Raw genomic sequence first — 17,253 nt, 5'->3', positions numbered from 1 at the left:
AAGGGGCCTGGGCTGCTAACCTCAAGACACACAAACCGAGTAGAGGTGACTCAACTAAAACAAAGATAAACTCTACAAACACAACCAAAGTGATGGGTATGCCTGTGACATATCCATTAATTTCACAATCCATAAACATTAATGTCAGCATTCCCTTCATGCACGTCTCAAAGCATAGAAACCGTGCCCACTGTAAGGAAAAAGCGACCTCAGTTCAGTGTGGCAGACCAGCACACGCAGGCAAACCTGGGCATAACCAGTCCAAGCCCACCACCCTACTACAGTAGGGCAGCTCTCAGTCTCCCTGCAGACCCAGAAGGAAGGAAAGAGGGGAACAAGGGTGATGGGAGCCAAATGAAGGAGAGCCTTCCACATGGTACCAGCTGCCTTGACATCCTAAGCCAGGGCAACTGAGAAACAGGTCTCCAGATGGCAGTCACTTCCTGTGGCGGGGTGACAGGAATGCCCGTGTACTTCATGTGTCTGAATGTGTAGCCCACAGGAAATGGCACACACTGCTGGAGGAGTGGCTTTGTTGGAGGAGATGTTGTCACTGTGGGGACAGGCTGTGAGGCCTTGTATGCTCAAGCTCTGCCCAGTGTGGCATAGTCTCTCCCTGCTGCCTTACGATCAAAATGCAGAACTCTCAGCTCCTCCAGCACTATGTCTGCCTGCATGCTGCCATGCTTCCTGCCACGACAGTGGACTAAACCTCTGAACCTGTGAGCCAGTTTGTAAGAGTTTACAAAGCTACTTTATATAAGAGTCGCTGTGGTGTCTCTTCACAGCAAAGAATCCTGAGACTCCTGGTCACAGAATGTGAACATCTTATAGAGCACATAGCATGGGAGAGATTAGGAAAATCCAGCCCAGGTTTCTGGCCCTTCTTCCAATGATATCAAATAATCTAAGAAAGTGAGTCCCCATCTACTGCAATAGGAAAGGCACTGGCAGTGGGCAGATCAGTTCAACTAGACAGAAATCTGCCCATAGCTCTGGTCAGTCATCTGTTTGTGGCTGCTATGAGAAGGAAGCCCTATGGAATTACAAGGATTCCGCTTATACTCTTTTCTGCCCCATAAGATTTCTTCTCCTTCTTTAGTTTTTAAGTGTTTCATACAATGAGTTTTGATCATGTCCATTCCTCCTCGCCAACCCCTCCATATTCTCCTCTCGCTCCCTACCCAGCCAACCCCATGTCTTTTTATTTTAAGCCCAACAAGAACGGTTTATGCTGTCCGCATACTTGGATGTGTAGTCTTCAACTGAAGCCTGGTTAATTTACCAGGCTACACTCAAGAGAAAACTTCCTCTCCTTCTCCAGCAGCTAACAGTTGCCAATAGCTCCATGACTAGGGGTGGGACAGCTGATCTCCTGATGGGCCCGGGCCGTTTGTAGCCCTTTAAACTGAGGAATGATGTAAACAAAACATATTCACGCTCTGACTCAGTCTTCCTGTGTGCAGGAGCCCAAACCTACTTACTTACAATTACAGTAACAAGTAAATGGCAGAGAGAGGATTAACAACATTACTCCAAGATTGCAGGACTATAGGTGAGTATATTCTTTGTGGAATTTGAAACCAACACACACACCCCCCCTTTGATTCATGAAAAGAAAAATCAAAAAACATACTAAATCATTATTTCTAAGCTAACCATCACAGTCAATGTATATTCATATTATGTAGAAATTGTATGTATATATGTATATGTACTTGTGCATAATAATGTAGGATGAGACATTTATCAACAACATTTAAATAAAGAGGAAAAAACCAATATTCTTGGTAGGTGTACCTTTGCAAAGTTGATTGACAGCCCAGGAACCTCTGCTAAGCCTCCACTCATCAAGGACTTCTGAGCGACAATGACTCCAAATGTAGGCAAACAGGAGAAGTCAGCACTCCCTTCATAAACAAACTTCAAGTCCTTTGGATTTTTGACTGAAGCTCCTACTCCGAGGGCATACATAATGCACTGCAGTTCCGTATATGAAGAAGAAAATGAAGGAAGTTTGTGGCCAACGACGTCAGCCTGTGAGAGAAGCAGGAAGGCTCTATCACTCTGCACAGCAGCATCCCCTTCAGGTCGCAATCACAAACTTACAATAGTCTCAGGTCTAAAACCAGACTTCTAACAGCACAGCTTCCTGGGTCACAAAACACCAGGGAGGGGTGACAAAGTATTTCTTACTTGTCTACTAACTACACTTGGTTTGATTACAGTTTCCTGTCCCAGGTCCTCCCTACCTCCCTCCCATCTGGCTCCACACCCTTCTTGTCTCTCATTAGAAAACAAAGAGGTTTCTAAGGAATAACAAAGTATGTATGTAATATATATCATTTTATATATATGCCATACATATATAATTTAATAAAAATAAAACAAACTGATAGATCAGAATAGAACAGTACAAACAGACAAAAGGAATAGTCCCAAGAAACAGATATAGACACTGAGAACCACTTGTTCACATACTCAAGAATCCCATAAAAACACTAAACCGGAAACCATAATATATATGCAAAGTACTGTAGGCTAAAGAGAGAGAAACATACACATAAATGCATACTTAGATATTATAGAATAAAGATACGTGTATGTATGTATATTATTAAAACAAAGATAGACATAGATCAGCGTGTCCTGAGGTGACACTGACACGTGTCACAGAGCGAGAGCCCTCCTGTTACGCTGCTCATGCAGTGGCGAGCATCAGACTGGCCACCACACCAGCATTTTCTAAGACGGTTTATCAATGATTTCCCTCAAAAGAGCTGGTGGGCAAAAAGGAATAAAGGAAAAGAACCACTAAAATAAACACCTTTACCAAAAACTTGGACAAACCATTACTGAAGGAAGGTTACTGGTGGCAAAGAAGACACTTGTCAAACTGAAGAAAAACAATAAAAAAGAAAGTTATACTTCAGTGTCCAGCTTCTATGTGTTGAGTCTATCTACATCCTATCTATACAGTTCACAATAAATCACCCATTTGTTTTTTTTTAATTAATAGGTTAAGAATAATTTTGCTAAAAGGTGTTGGAATTGTTTAGATTGCTAAATGTTCTTGACTCAGGCAGCTTAGCATAGAGGCCATGCTTTGTGGTTGGCAGAAGGAAGGGGAGCACGACCTATAGCACAGACTGCCCACCAGCCATCGGTGCCATCCCCCCACCAAAGTTTGCCAAAAAGTTCAAATCTATTTCAAAAGCATTTAAAGTGAACCATGAAGACATAGAGAAGGTGAACGAGCGAAATGGGGGCTGCAGGTGGAGGCAGACTGACAGACAGCACACAGAAACACCAGCCACCTCAGAGTGGCACGGACTGCCATAACTGACAGGCAGCACCCAGAAGCACCAGACACTTCATCAGGTCCTGCTCAGCAGCAGAAGAAACAGCTTTCTTCTCCCTCTCCCACCCAGTATCTCCCTGGGTTACTTTTCAAATAGCAAGGAGGGTGTGGGCTAGCCAACACATCAACCTAGTAACTACCTTGATTCATCGTAACCCCAAAAAAAGACTCTCATAACTCACATGCAAAACTATACCCTTAAAAACAGAGAAAAGCTTTCAGCTTCTGTGCCTATCACCAGCGCCAAGAGAAGGAGCTGAGCTGAGCTGGTGCCTTCTGCTCCCGCACTCACACACTACGACAGTCCTCCAACAAAGCAAAACACATGCTCCTGTCCAAAGAAACCTCAGAGGAAAGGCTGAAGAGATGAACAGTCATCTGGACAGCTGCGGGCTGACTTGGGAGCTACATGCCCACGTGAGCACCATGACTTCCGTGTATGTCAACTGAGCCTATGGCAAAGACAAGCATGACAGACTGAACACACACCACTCATCTTCTCCATGAAGAACTAGAGTGACTGCCTCCAAAAGGAAGGCAACGGGAAAGCTGAGCCTCAGGCACTTCTACTTACAAATCCTGATGCGTCTGCAGATGCCACGTGACCGGTGTGATTTTGTGAGATTCCTTCTGAATCTATTTTATGTAAAACTTCGATTATACCACCTGTGGACTCTACAATTAAGAAGAGGAGAAAAGACAGAGTTTTACTATAAAACCTGAGTTAGGAGAACTGCAATAAGCTAGAGAAAGGCTACAACACACTTCTGACCCAACCCTCCCCCTCCAGTGGGCAGCCTCACAGCCCTGCTGATTAACCTACGAGGGTTATTTAAAGACAAACAAGAGACATGAAGTTGAGACTGAGGAAGGGAAAGAGAAGGTGGACCTGGGAGCAGTTAGAGGAAGGAGTGCAGTGACTATGCTCACAATACATCATATACGTATACAACATTTCCAGAGAGTGAAGATACTGGATTTTAAAAGTCCACAGGACCTGGACTGTACTGGGTGGTACAGAGCTTTCCCAGCATGCTATGCTCCTGAGTCCTCAGCATCACAAAAACAAATACACATAAGAGAATCTCTGCATCAGAAGAAGTTAACATTCAATTAATAAGCTGTACATCTGAAACGAGCAGTAAGAAGCAGTTACCACCTTGTGTTCACATGGTAGGAGTTCAGCTAGCAGAAATGCAACACAGCCCAGAATTTCTGGGAATATCTTGCTGAACATTTGGGGTCTGAATTTTTCTACAGAAGTCCTAAAATAATGAGGAGGTGACAAAAGAAGACGGAAGAGAGAACAGCAAAAACAACGTGCTGAATCAATGCACATCTTTAACTACACCAGAGAAGGAGGCACTTTTAGGGCATGTGGGTAGGGACTGGAGAGACAGCTCCGAGGTGAAGAGTGCACACTGCTCTTACAAAGGGCCTGAGTTCAGTCCCCAGCACCCACCCTGGAGTGTTCACAACCTATAACTCCAGCACCATGAAACCTGATGTCCTCTTCTGAACTCCACAGGCTCTGGCACTCACATGTACATACCCACACATAAACACACACACACACACACACACACACACACACACACACACACAATTAAAAGTAAATGTAACAATAAAAGAGCATATGGCTAGAAAATGTAAGATTCTACAACCAGCCAGCTTTCAGGGAGATGGTGCACGTACACACCCCACAGCCATCCATCCACCACACACCGACCAAACACATGGGATTGAGAAACTGAACAAACTGGCTGAGGAACAACTCTGTCCTTGGTCTGAAGAATGCTAGCTGTAGAGGTTTGGTCTGTTGCTATGCATTGTGATGCTAAACACGGGCCCTGGTTGCCCTCAGGGATGAGAGAATCCTCTCTCCTATAAAAAGTAATACTGTGTAACCCTGCTTCTTGATTTAAAACTATTGTTTGAGTAAAGATGCTGACAGCCTAGAGATGGGCAGAAGAGAGGTAGGTGGGGTTTCGCCTCCAGGACTTTAGGGTCTGAGGAGGACCACGAAGAGAAAGGAGAGAAGGCAGAGGGAGAAGACGCCATGGAGTAGATGAGTCTTGAAAATATGGCCATGAGAGCTGACCAACTGGAGTTCAGAGCTGCCCAGATCAAACACGACAGGTTATAGTAAGCTTAGAGGGTAGATATCTGAAGACTTATTGTAAATATCAAAGTTGTGCGTCTTTTATCGGGGAACTGAATAATCACAGGTGGGATAGAAACCCCTGACTAAGAATAATTACTACAACAGAAACTGTTCCCAACACCATGTGTAGGCGTCACCACAGTGTGAACAGAGGAAACCCCACGTGAGGAAGACAGCTTGTCACCTCTGCTCCCTGACTGGGATCAACGGCTTGGGACTCTACCTTGAATGCTCTTCGGCTTGCTGGCATTGCTGAAGTCACAGATCTTCACCCAGTTGTCCCTCACTGCCTCGGGAGTCATGGGCTGATTCCGCTTCCTGACAATGGCTCCCAGGGTCCTCTCCCAGCGCACTAGTTATGGAAAGAAAACATGAGATTCAACACATACCTTAAAGACAGAACATGAGATGCTTAAGAGCCTGTCTTCAGATAAGGGGAAGTCATAGGGAAAGGAATCCATTTTTCTCTAAAGTACCCATTAGCAGAAATGTCAGCTTATAGAGAAAGATCCCAGGTGAAGGCAGAGAGAAATCAACAGGAGCACAGCACAAAAACACAAACGGACAAAGATGCTGTTGTGACCCCACCACTCCCTAGGTTAAGCAAGCTGCACCAAGTTAAATACCACAGAATTAAATCAGATTTTAATATGAACTTAAACAAATATACGTGAAACTGAAGAGAAAATTTCTCTAACTCTGCCGGGAACTAACAGCAGAGTCTCTTACTGAAGGCAATGTGGCCAAAAGTCTCACCAACCACAGACCAATCAGCAGGGGTGCTCCCCCTCCTTGTTTATAGATGGAGACTGGAGCAGGGGTGCTCCCCCTCCTTGTTTATAGATGGAGACTGGCAGGACAAAGCTCTGCTGCTGAGACCTCTGCAAGCAACGGCAAGGCGGCAAGGCGAGCAGGGATTACAAACCTCTGCAACAAACCCTGTACTACATGGCCACCATTCGCGGCTCGCCCTCCATCCCCACAGCCCCACCAGAACCACACAGGGTCACAGGAAGTACTGCTGCTCTTGAGTTCTCTTAGAGATTTAACCCTGTTTTCTTTTTTAAGCATTCTATAGGAATAACTAACTAGTAATAACATTTAAGCATGATGGCAGAACAGTAGTTTAAGACATCTTAAAGAAATGAAAAAGATTCCAGTTTCTAGATTTTTCCTACTGTAAAAGTGTCCATGTGTAGCTGTTACTGCAACACTTATCTTGATATTTTAAATGGGCATCATTAGACACTCAAACTGAGAAATATAAGTCGCTTTGTATTTAACTAGACTGGAGTCATTGATGCATATATCGTATATATATTTACAATGTGTGTACCAATGTCCTCCAGTGATATCGGTCTTCTAAACAATTCAATTAATTCTATGATTAATTGTGATACCAGCAGAGAGCTAAAAACAAGCTGAGATCCTGAATTTTTCATTCTTTAATGTTGTAAAGCAACTAACACACTTGGTGTTCAGAAGGTTTAAAAGAGGAAACATCAAAGGAGTGAAGCCAAAGGAATTCACTTTTGGAGGGAAACAATTCCCACAGCTCAGCTGCAGCCCTGTTCTGGCTCTGGCTCTGTCTCTCTGTATCTCTCTCTCTCTGTATCTCTCTCTCTCTCTCTCTCTCTCTCTCTCTCTCTCTCTCTCTCTCTGTGTGTGTGTGTGTGTGTGTGTGTGTGTGTGTGTGTGTGTGTGTGTGTCTCCCTCTCCCTCTCCCTCTCTCCCTCTCCCCCTCTCTCCCTCTCTCCTGAATCTTACAGTCTAAAAAGAGAACTACATGAGAGAATTGGAGAAGCTGCTTGTCCATCTTGAACAAGCTCCTCCCATCTTTCAGGCAGTTCTCTCTCACTGTTCTGAGGAAGAGGAAGAAGCACGTGGGAAGCCAGAGCCAATGGAGGATGTCAACGAAACAGAAAACACAGTATCTGAAGAGAGGAAGATAAACCAAGTGCAAACTATAGGGATGGCACAGGTCCTTAAAAGTCCAAGAAACCCGCAGAGTAATTCCCATGCTGTAGTACCTTTTGTTGGACCAAGTATTCAAGTCTGCATAAGTATACACTAGTGATTAGGCATTTGACAAGACCCTTATCCATCTCTTATGGCTAGACAGGCTATAAAATGAAAAAGTCCAATACAATACGAAACCCAACAGGGACTTACATTTTCCAATCCATCCTGCTCCAACCTAACAAAGGGAAGGAAAAAAAACAGATCATCTAAGGTAAATCATTAAAAGAACGTCTTAGTTATGAGGAGTACTAGGACACTAGCTGACACAAATGAGGCATTAGAGCTCCACGCACACCCCCAGCTCCACGCCTTTCCGATGCTGGTGGCATGAAAGCAGGGGTCTGCAGCAGGCAAAGCCATGGGGATGAGGCTGAAACAAGGCAAAGAACCACATTCTCGTGTTCACAGGAAAAGATAGTGTGTTTTATTTCTATGATATTGTAGAAATCACTCAAGCAAAACTTAAAGAGGATAGTACCTGATTAAAAAGACTCATCCTTTTTACACACTACTGGCCAGACCTTATTGGAATTTCACATGCATAACAAAAGAAACTTACCACAGCCGACACTCTAGTGGCACTAGGCCAACACTATGACTTCTCGTCAGCATATGCCTTTACTGTGCTCATACCTTTGTAAAATATCCAACTAGGGTAGGTAAATATGCTGGGGTTGTGTCCACAAACAAGGGTAAAGGGGGACTGGGGAGAGAGGCAACTGAAAACTTTCTAACACTGGCCTTTCGATGAGCAATCCTCGAACTTGTCACTGTCTGTGTGAAAACCAACCAGCACAGGCTCCCCTACCCTCTGACTCACCTAAGCAGCAAGTATGGCTAGCTGTTTCCTCCGAAGTAAGACATGCATTCTATATTAGGGACCACAAAGTCAAAGCCAACATAATACAATGCGGTTATTTCTTCCTTTGCTAGCTGGAAGAGACAGTGCATTCTTCCTGCCCAAGGCTCATTGTGAGTAGAACAGTTTCCCTGCCCACCTCAGCAAACACCATGAGTGGCCTTTCTCACAGCAGCTGGTCCTTTGTTCCAACTGATCTGACTTGCTATCCTAGCAAAGTGTATTTAATTTCCTGACTTCCATCTCAGTAAAATCTTTCCAAGCCTTTCCTCTGGTTTCCCATTAGTTCTCTGGAAGGTGATCAAAGGTCAGCATCTCCAACCTTGGACCACATCACCTGACCAAGATGTTCCTTCAACAATCTGCTAACAGCGTCACCTTGAACCACATGGGTGAAGTAACAAACTATAAACTCTTCTCAAGGGCCAAAACAACTGCACCCCCTGGACTAATGTGCAACCACCAGCAACTCCAGAAATCCGTCAGAACTTTGCACAGCATACTTATGGCTGCTCTTCCAGAAGTTCTGAGTTCAATTTTCACAACCATCTATAAGGGAATCTGATGCCCTCTTCTGGCCTGTGGATGTGTATGCAGCAGAACACTCATACATTGAATTAAAAAACAAAAAAGTCCACAGATAATAAAAGAAAACAGAACATAAGACTTTATATGCATGCATGACCTTAGCTGTATGGAGGTAGAGATGAGGATGTATATAAATGTCCATCTAAAGAAAGAAGCTATGGAAACGTACATCTAACAATAAGCTACAAGGAGACATTTAAAAAGACAGTAATAGGAGTTCTCTGGATTGTAATGTGTGGTTGTATGTTCTCCTATCCACATTCCTGTGTATTTAAGATTTCCACAAAGATGATATATTTGTTTGTGCAGTTAATAATATAACTATAAAGAAATAAGTAATATTTTGGTTCCTAACTGGGTAAAAAGAGGTTAGACCAAACTTCAAACTCTAAGTGTCTCAATATTATTACATTTTTTCTATTCTGTAAAATTAAGGGTGCAAAGTTCTTTCTAAGTCTGATTTCCATAATTCACATTCAGTGGCCTGAGTAGAGGCACACAGCTTTGCTCATATATAGAGAGAACTCTTTCCCTTTATTTATGCATTAGCTTTTAATTCAAATCAAACTGGCTAATAATATATTACTTCAAGCTGAGAGAGGGGTTTTTTTGCTACTGAGGAATACTTTGAATGTTATAGTATACATACAATAGGTTTGTTATTGACAGAATTTCAAAAATGGGGTAGAGTCTAATATACAATACTTTAGGCTAAAAGAAAAAGATCAAACACAAATGGATACACTAAAATATGTAAATTAGCTGAGATGGTGGCACAAGGCCTTAAATTCAATCCCTAGTGTACCAAAACTTCCAACAAATGGTTGAAAACTGTATGTAGCTTTTGTTTTACAATAGACACTGAAAGCTTCTAACAAGGAGAAACAGAAACACTGCTGAGTTTAAAATAAAAAAGTTTTATTTATTAATCTGTCAAACACTAACATAATACCTACTGTATTTATAGTTAAAAGTTACAAGAAGGAAACATCAGGCTCCCATGTTTTAAATGATCTGCAGTTGTCACAAAGATACCAAGAAAACTAAAGCTCGGTGGCGTTAATTTACACAGTCACCCTGCAAGACAGCAAGTACGGGACACACACACACACACACACACACACACACACACACACACACACATTCAAATCCTGGCCCAGTTAACTGTAAACATCTGCTTTATCACTCAGCTTATTAAATCAGTAAGACTTTCTGTAGTTTACTAAACACATCAAATCAGCCACATTGTAATTAGGGGAAAATGTTAAAAGTGGAGAGCAATAAAAAGAGTCTGTAGGAGAAGCCCTTGGTCCTGCCAAGCCTGGACCACCCCCCCACCCCTCTCCCCAGTGTAGGGGAATGTGAGGGAGGGGAGGCCGGAAAGGGTGAGTGGTTGGGGGAGGGAAACACCCTCATAGAAGAAGGGGAGGGGGAGGGGATGGGGCTTACGGATGGGGAAACCAGGAAAGGGAATAACATTTGAAATGTAAATAAAAATATCCAATAAAAAAGTTTGTAATGATGTCACTTTCTACAAAAAAAAAAAAAAAAAAAAAAAGGACAGGGATCTCCATTTGTTTAAAACATGGTCCTGCTTTGAAGCCTAAGAAGCAAACTCCTGTTCTGTCCTGTCACCCTGCAGGGGCTGGGATGACAGTGTATGCCTCCTTCCCCGGTTTAACTCGTGCTCCATAATAATATATACAAAACATTTACAAGTCAAGTGATGCAACCGTACACACCTTTCCAAATGTAAGCATTTAGGACACAGTGATGCAGTCTGTTTAAATTTAATTAGCAAAGCAAAGCTTTAGGACAACAACAAGGTTTCAAATTACCTCAAACAAGCCACCATTTTCCTCACAGCTCTCATGGCAAAGCCAAAGGACCAGCGGTGCCACATACTCTGGCTTCAGGGCTTCAACGAGGTCTGAAACGAAGACCAGAGAGTACGTAACCAAGTGTGCGTACGGGCTCCATGGGTCATTCTACTGTGTGGAACATTTTACACAAGTAACCAAAGACGTTTAAAACAAATGTGAACAAAATGACATATAACTAATCTACACTTAAAGGGGTTTAGAACTTTCATCCCAACTAAGAAAAATCTAACATATTCTCAAGTTTCTGCAATTACAGGCATCATGTGTGCCTTTTAATGATGGGTAGCATATACTCACTGAAAAAAAAAAAAATTACCAGCACTGCCTGAGAAGGACTGGTGAGTGAATAATATAAAACTTGACAGTCTTAGGTAGCACTCGTTCTCAAAGTTATTTTTCTCTGCCCGCTGTTTAATAAGAACCTGGGAAACTAGGAGCGTCCTTGGCAAGTATAATGGCAGAGATCGCTGGGCTGGAACGTTCTGCTGTACTGGAGATTACAAACTAAGAATGCTCTCCCACTGCACTCTGTGAGCACTGTGTTAGTGCAGAAAAGAACTACTCAAGGTAAGCAAAGACCTGGCTCTGCTGGGCAGCAAACTGCAATGTGAGTATAAGGCTCGATCTTTAAGCTGATTATTTAAAGTACTTTCCCTACCTATGGTACTTGGATATTCCAAGTGCAAATGAGAGATGACTATATACTACAGTACCTTATTTGTTTATAATACCTTCCAGTTGTACCTAAAGGATAGTGTATATGCAAAGTTTAATTGATATAACCAAATACAATTATACTCTCATGAAAATTTTGATATAAATTTAAATGAATGTTATATGAAGTTTTGCTCACCAATCTTTGCCTAGGCAACTCTATTTTTCTCCTGAAAAACTGTTACTTTGTTTCTCAAGCATCAAGGGTACAAAAGACAGTTAAAGGAATCCAAAGCACAGAAAAGGAAGAAATTCTCCACCAAGAGAGCACAGGAAAGAAACTGCATGGCAGAAACCAGAGGACTAAGGACTAAGAAGGAGCCCATGGTGCCAGGGCTCTAAACCAGCAACCCCTGCTGATGACGCAGAGGGTGAGAACAAGAAGTGGAGAAGACATGAACAAGAGCCAAGCAAACAGAGAAACAGTGATAAAGAAATCAGAAAACTTCTCTCAATAATAATCCAAAACATAAATGCTCTTTACTTTCCAACTAAAATACGCAGCTTCATGGACTGGGTTTAAAACAAGATGCTTCCTTTGTTGTCTCTATGAAATAAATACACTTCACTGGCAAAGACACGAGGAAACGATGGGCGTCAACCCACCGAGCAAGCAGAAGCTAGACAGACGGCAGTGTTGACATGACAGCAGGGAGCGTAAACTTCAAACCAAGAGTCGTCAGAAGAGCAACACATTACCTACAGACAGCCATAACGAACATGGGACTAAATGCTCGGCTCACATTGTTGCTCAAATGTGAGGTTTAGATCCCCAAAACCCACACAAATGCCAGTTGGGTGTGGCACCCTGCCTGTTCTAGCCTCAGGAGGCAGTGACAGGAGATGCCAGAGCAAGTCAGCTCAGCTTGGCAGACTAGCCATACTGACACGCTCTTGATTAGACTGAGGGTCAGTGCCTCAATGGGTAAGATAGAGAGGGAGACTCAACCCAGGTCCTCACAGGACATAGAACGCATGTGTGCACACCCACACCCACAGACACAGACACAACACAACAAAACACAAAAAGCTGAAAAGAAACTGAAGACCTGGTTGCGCACATCTAAAGCAAAGAATAAACACAGCACCAAAGGTATAAGAATAAATGCTCAGGCAAAGCCCAACAGGCCTGTTTTACTGCCAAAGCAGCAGAATCCAGCAAAAATGCAAAGTCCTGCTAACAAAGAGCCGGAGCCAGGGTCAAACACAGCAGAGACCTGGGAAGACCAAGCCGGGAGATTAGAACAACGAAGTAGTACATTACAGGCTCTAATAAAAGAGAAACAATATATAAGACCAGACGGATACCAGGTGCACAGGTGCAAACTGTAGAAGCAAAAGAAAATAAGCCAGACAAAGAAATGACGCTCACATGCTCTCTCTCACACATGGAGAATCCAGACTGAAGAACTCCATGAAGCAAGGAGGGGGCTGTTCATAACAAGAGCGTGAGGTTAACAAAGGAGGCCATGGGGTAAACATAATCAAAGTACAGTATGTAAAGTGTGAAACTGTGATGGCAGCAATTGTTTTACATGATTAATATATGTGGAGAAAAACAAAGAAAGAAAACGCTAGGAATCGAAATCACTCTAACGGAAGTAAGGAATCGATATAGTTGAGGACCTGGTGCCATAAACTCCTGAAACTGCAAGGCAAAGACAGGAAGGAAGCCACCTGTAAACAAGCACTCAGGAGGCTGGGGCCGTAGGATCGAGAGTTCCAGGCCGGACTGGCCCATACAGCGAGTTCCATGCCAGCAGACACTGTAGCTAGACCTGTCTCAGTAAGCAGAATGGAGAGAAAGGGGAAAAAAAAACAGAGCAGAACATGTAAGAGTTATGAAGAATTCAAAGATGTGTATCCTGTACAACAGAAACAGAGTAAAGGAAAGGAGTGATGCAGTGTTGGAAGTAACTACAGCAGGTACCCAGGGATTAACAGGAAACGTGTGAGACCTAGTCAGAGAAAGACTGCTCTAGCTCAGGGTTTTCCAGGTGTCTGTCCATCATGCTGGGGACGTATAGTGGAGCAGAACTGTACAACTCACCACAGCTAGGAGGCACAGGAAAGACAGGAAGTGGCAGAGGCAAATGCACCCTTCAAGCACATGCCCCAGTAACCTACTCCCTCCAACCTGGACCTACCTTCCCGCTCTCTTTCGTATTTTGTTAAGAATATGTTTTTTGCATATGCACATACATCAAGAGATAAGTGTGTTCCTCTATTTCTTTGTCATGTAATGTAATATCAAGTGAAATATCATCAGTAGGTATATTAAAGCATGAGACACTAAAAGACTGTTTGTCACAGGACATTGCTACCTATTCTAAAATTCATAATGAATGTGTGTTGTACATTAGAGAGTTGTATCCTATTAGGCAAAATTATGACTCTGTTATTGTTTTCATTTGGAAATTAAGTATAGCCAGGTGGTGATGGTACATGCTCTTAATCCCAGCACTAAGGAGGTAGAGGCAGGCAGATCTCTCAGTTTGAGGCCAGCCTGGTCTACTCGAGAGTTCCAGGACAGCTAGGGATACATGGAGAAACCCTGTCTTGAAAAACAAACAATATATATGTATGTGTATGTATGTATATATACTCCGGAAATTAAGTATGACATATGGAGATGTGACTGTGGCCAGTTGACAAGAGGTAGACTTGTAATGGTTAATCTCAGTAGTCAACCTAACTATTCTGGAATCAGCTAAACCCAAGCAGTTGGGTTTTCTTGAGTAGATCATTTGAGATAGGGAGATCCGCCCTAAATCTGGAACATCAGAGGCAGAAAGATCTGCCCTGGATCTGGGCCACACCTTCTGCTGGCAGCCCACATAAAGGACAAGGAAGGAGAACGCTTTCACTTTTGGCCTGCTTGACCTCAGTCTCACTGGCAAGTTCATCTATCCTGCTGTGAGGCACTCCTTTGGCGTGAGAACCCACTTCTTTACAACTATGACACAGATTGAAGACCAGCTGAGACATGCAGCCTTGTGGGTTAAGCAACTTCTGAATCCTTGGCTTTTCCATGAGGAAACAGTCATTGTTGAACTAGCTGGATCACTGACTGTAAACCATTCTAATAAATCCATATATGTATGTAAATGTGTATATTTGTGTATGTGTATATGTATGTGTATATAACATAGAATATATATGTGTGTGTATAATATAGTAGTATATATGTATGTGTACATATGTGTAATATATGCATGTGTGTGTGTGTGTGTGTGTGTGAAAAACACTTAAAGAGATATCCAACATCCTTAGCCATCATGGAAGTACAAATCAAAATGACTGAGATTCCAAACTTGTACAGCCCAGTATGGAAATCAATATGGAGATTCCCAGGAAATTGGAAACTATACCAAACTATACCATTCCTCTGCATGTACCCAAGGATGCTCAACCGTACCACAAGGACACTTGCTCAACAACGTTCATACCAGCTTTATTCATAATAGCCAGAAACTGGAAGCAACATAGATGTCCCTCAGCTGAAGAATGGATGAAAAAAATGGGGTACATTACACAATGGAATATTACTCAGCTGTTAAAAAAAATACATCACGAAATTTGTAGGAAACAGATGGCACTTGAAAAAAAATCATCCTGAGTGAGGTAACCCAGACCTAGAAAGACAAACATGGTATGTACTCATTTAAGTGAGTATTAGCTGTTAAGAAAAGGATAATCACACTACAATCCAGAGACCCAGAGTCTAAGCAACATGAGAGCTCTGCAGGAGGGGGCTATGGATCTCCCTGGGAAGGGGAAATAGAGTAGATTCTGCAGGTGAATAGGGCCAGGTGGTGACGGGTGGAAAAAGGAGGGATCAGGTGGCAAAGGGATGGGGGATAGAGCATGAGGAGAGATGAGGACAACTGGACTTGGGGAAGGGAACCTAGTGCAGTTGTAACTTGCTGGAATCCATGAAGGTGACGGAGGATACAGAGCCTGAATGAGCCATCTTCTGCAACCAGGCAAGGTTTCCAATGGTGGGACTGGGAAACCAACCCAGTCACACAACCTTCAATCTATAACCTGTCCTGCGTTCAAGATGTGCTGGGGAAATAATGTCTCAGAACTTGTGGGAATGGCCAACCAATGCTGGTCTAACTTGAGGCCATTCCACAAGAGGGAACCCATCCCCAGCACTACCCGGATGGCAGGAACCAGCAGCTGGATGGTTCAGAGACCTAGAGTGGAACCAAAACACAAGCAGCCAGGGAAAAAAAGTCAATGGAATGATTCCTAAATATATTCTGGTATATTCATAGATCCGTGCCTAAACCAATTGTCATCAGCTGATGGGATTAAATAGATGCAGAAACCCACAGCTAAACATTAGCTGCAACTCAGGGAAACCTGTGTGAAAGGGGAAGAAAATATTATAGGAGCCAGAGGGAGGAGGATACCAGAACAAGGTCTAAAGAATTAACTAAGCAGGGGTCATGGAGGCTCACAGAGCCTGAAGCAGCAATCATGGAGCCTGCATGGGTCTGCCCCATGTCCTCTGTGTTTATGGTTGTGTAGCTTGGGATTTCTGTGGGACACCTAACAGTAGAAGTGGGGGCATCTGACTCTTGCCTGCTCTTGGGACTCTTTTCCTCCTACCGGGTTGCCTCATCCAGCCTTGGCATGAGGGTTGGTGCCTAATGTTACTGAAACTTGTTATACAACGTTCTGTTGATATGACTGAATGGCCTAATCTTTTCTGAAGGGAAATGGAGGAGCAGTAGAGCTGGGAAAGGGAGCTGAGAGAAGTGCAGTGAGAGAAAACTATGGTTGGACTGTAGTGTATGAGAGAAGATTAAATAAAAAGAAAAAAAGGAAAAAGAAAAAAAGAGTAGGCAGCAAGCCACACATGGTGGGAAATATATTTGCAAAAGATGTTTCCAAAATACACAAACACTTAAAACTCAAAAAGGAAACTAACTCAGGCCAAGAATGAAGGCGCAGACATTCAGGAGGTGGAGGCAAGATGGTAAATGGGAATCCAGTTTAGGCTACAAGCAAGATCCTATCTGGTGACTTTAGTTTAATCAACAGAACCAGACAAGGGTGGAATAAGAAAACCATGTCAAAAAAAAAGAAAAAAAGAAAAGAAAACCAATGTCACAGTTAACCTCTGACCTCCACATGCATCGCACAGCATGTATCCATATGCAAACACCATGGGCACACCCAGAATAAAAATAAATAGTAAACCAATAAAAACTCAGCGAAGGAAATAAGTCCAACAGCATAGCGAAGTGCCCAGCATCATGTGTCATCAAGGGATCTCAAATTAAAATAGTAATGTCATACCCCTAGGTAACTATTAAAAACACTAAAATTCTATTTTGATTTGCCCAATGCTGGTAAGATGTGGCACAGGAATATTCTAGGTCAGCACTGGTGGAGATGCAAGTGACAAAGACACAGTGAAAGTCCACTCCATGTTTCCTACACAGATAAAGTAGTCTTGCACTCCATGGTTCCTACACATATAGAGTAGTCTTGCACCCCATGGCTCCTACACAGATAGAGTAGACTTGTACTTTGTGTTTCCTACACAGATAGAGTAGTCTTGCACTCCATGGCTCCTACTCAGATAGAGTAGTCTTGCACTCCATGGTTCCTACTCAGATAGAGTAGTCTTGCACTCCATGGTTCC

General features: G+C 43.0%; 1 protein-coding gene across 1 annotated transcript in view; it reads right to left on the bottom strand.

Moving 5' to 3' along the window:
- The window catches only part of Hsd17b4 (hydroxysteroid (17-beta) dehydrogenase 4), a 90,605-nt gene that overhangs the window by 42,097 nt on the left and 31,255 nt on the right, over nucleotides 1–17,253 (bottom strand). Inside the window, 5 exon segments of the mRNA NM_024392.2 lie at nucleotides 1,801–2,037; nucleotides 3,936–4,036; nucleotides 5,749–5,877; nucleotides 7,698–7,722; nucleotides 10,833–10,924. Coding sequence (NP_077368.2) covers nucleotides 1,801–2,037; nucleotides 3,936–4,036; nucleotides 5,749–5,877; nucleotides 7,698–7,722; nucleotides 10,833–10,924 — 584 coding nt within the window.

Source organism: Rattus norvegicus, chromosome 18 (assembly GCF_021556685.1).
Source record: "Rattus norvegicus strain SHRSP/BbbUtx chromosome 18, alternate assembly SHRSP_T2T, whole genome shotgun sequence".
Classification (NCBI taxonomy): Eukaryota; Metazoa; Chordata; class Mammalia; order Rodentia; family Muridae; genus Rattus; species Rattus norvegicus.
Note: the sequence above shows the minus strand (reverse complement) of the source record. Positions and strands in the feature narration are given on the sequence as shown.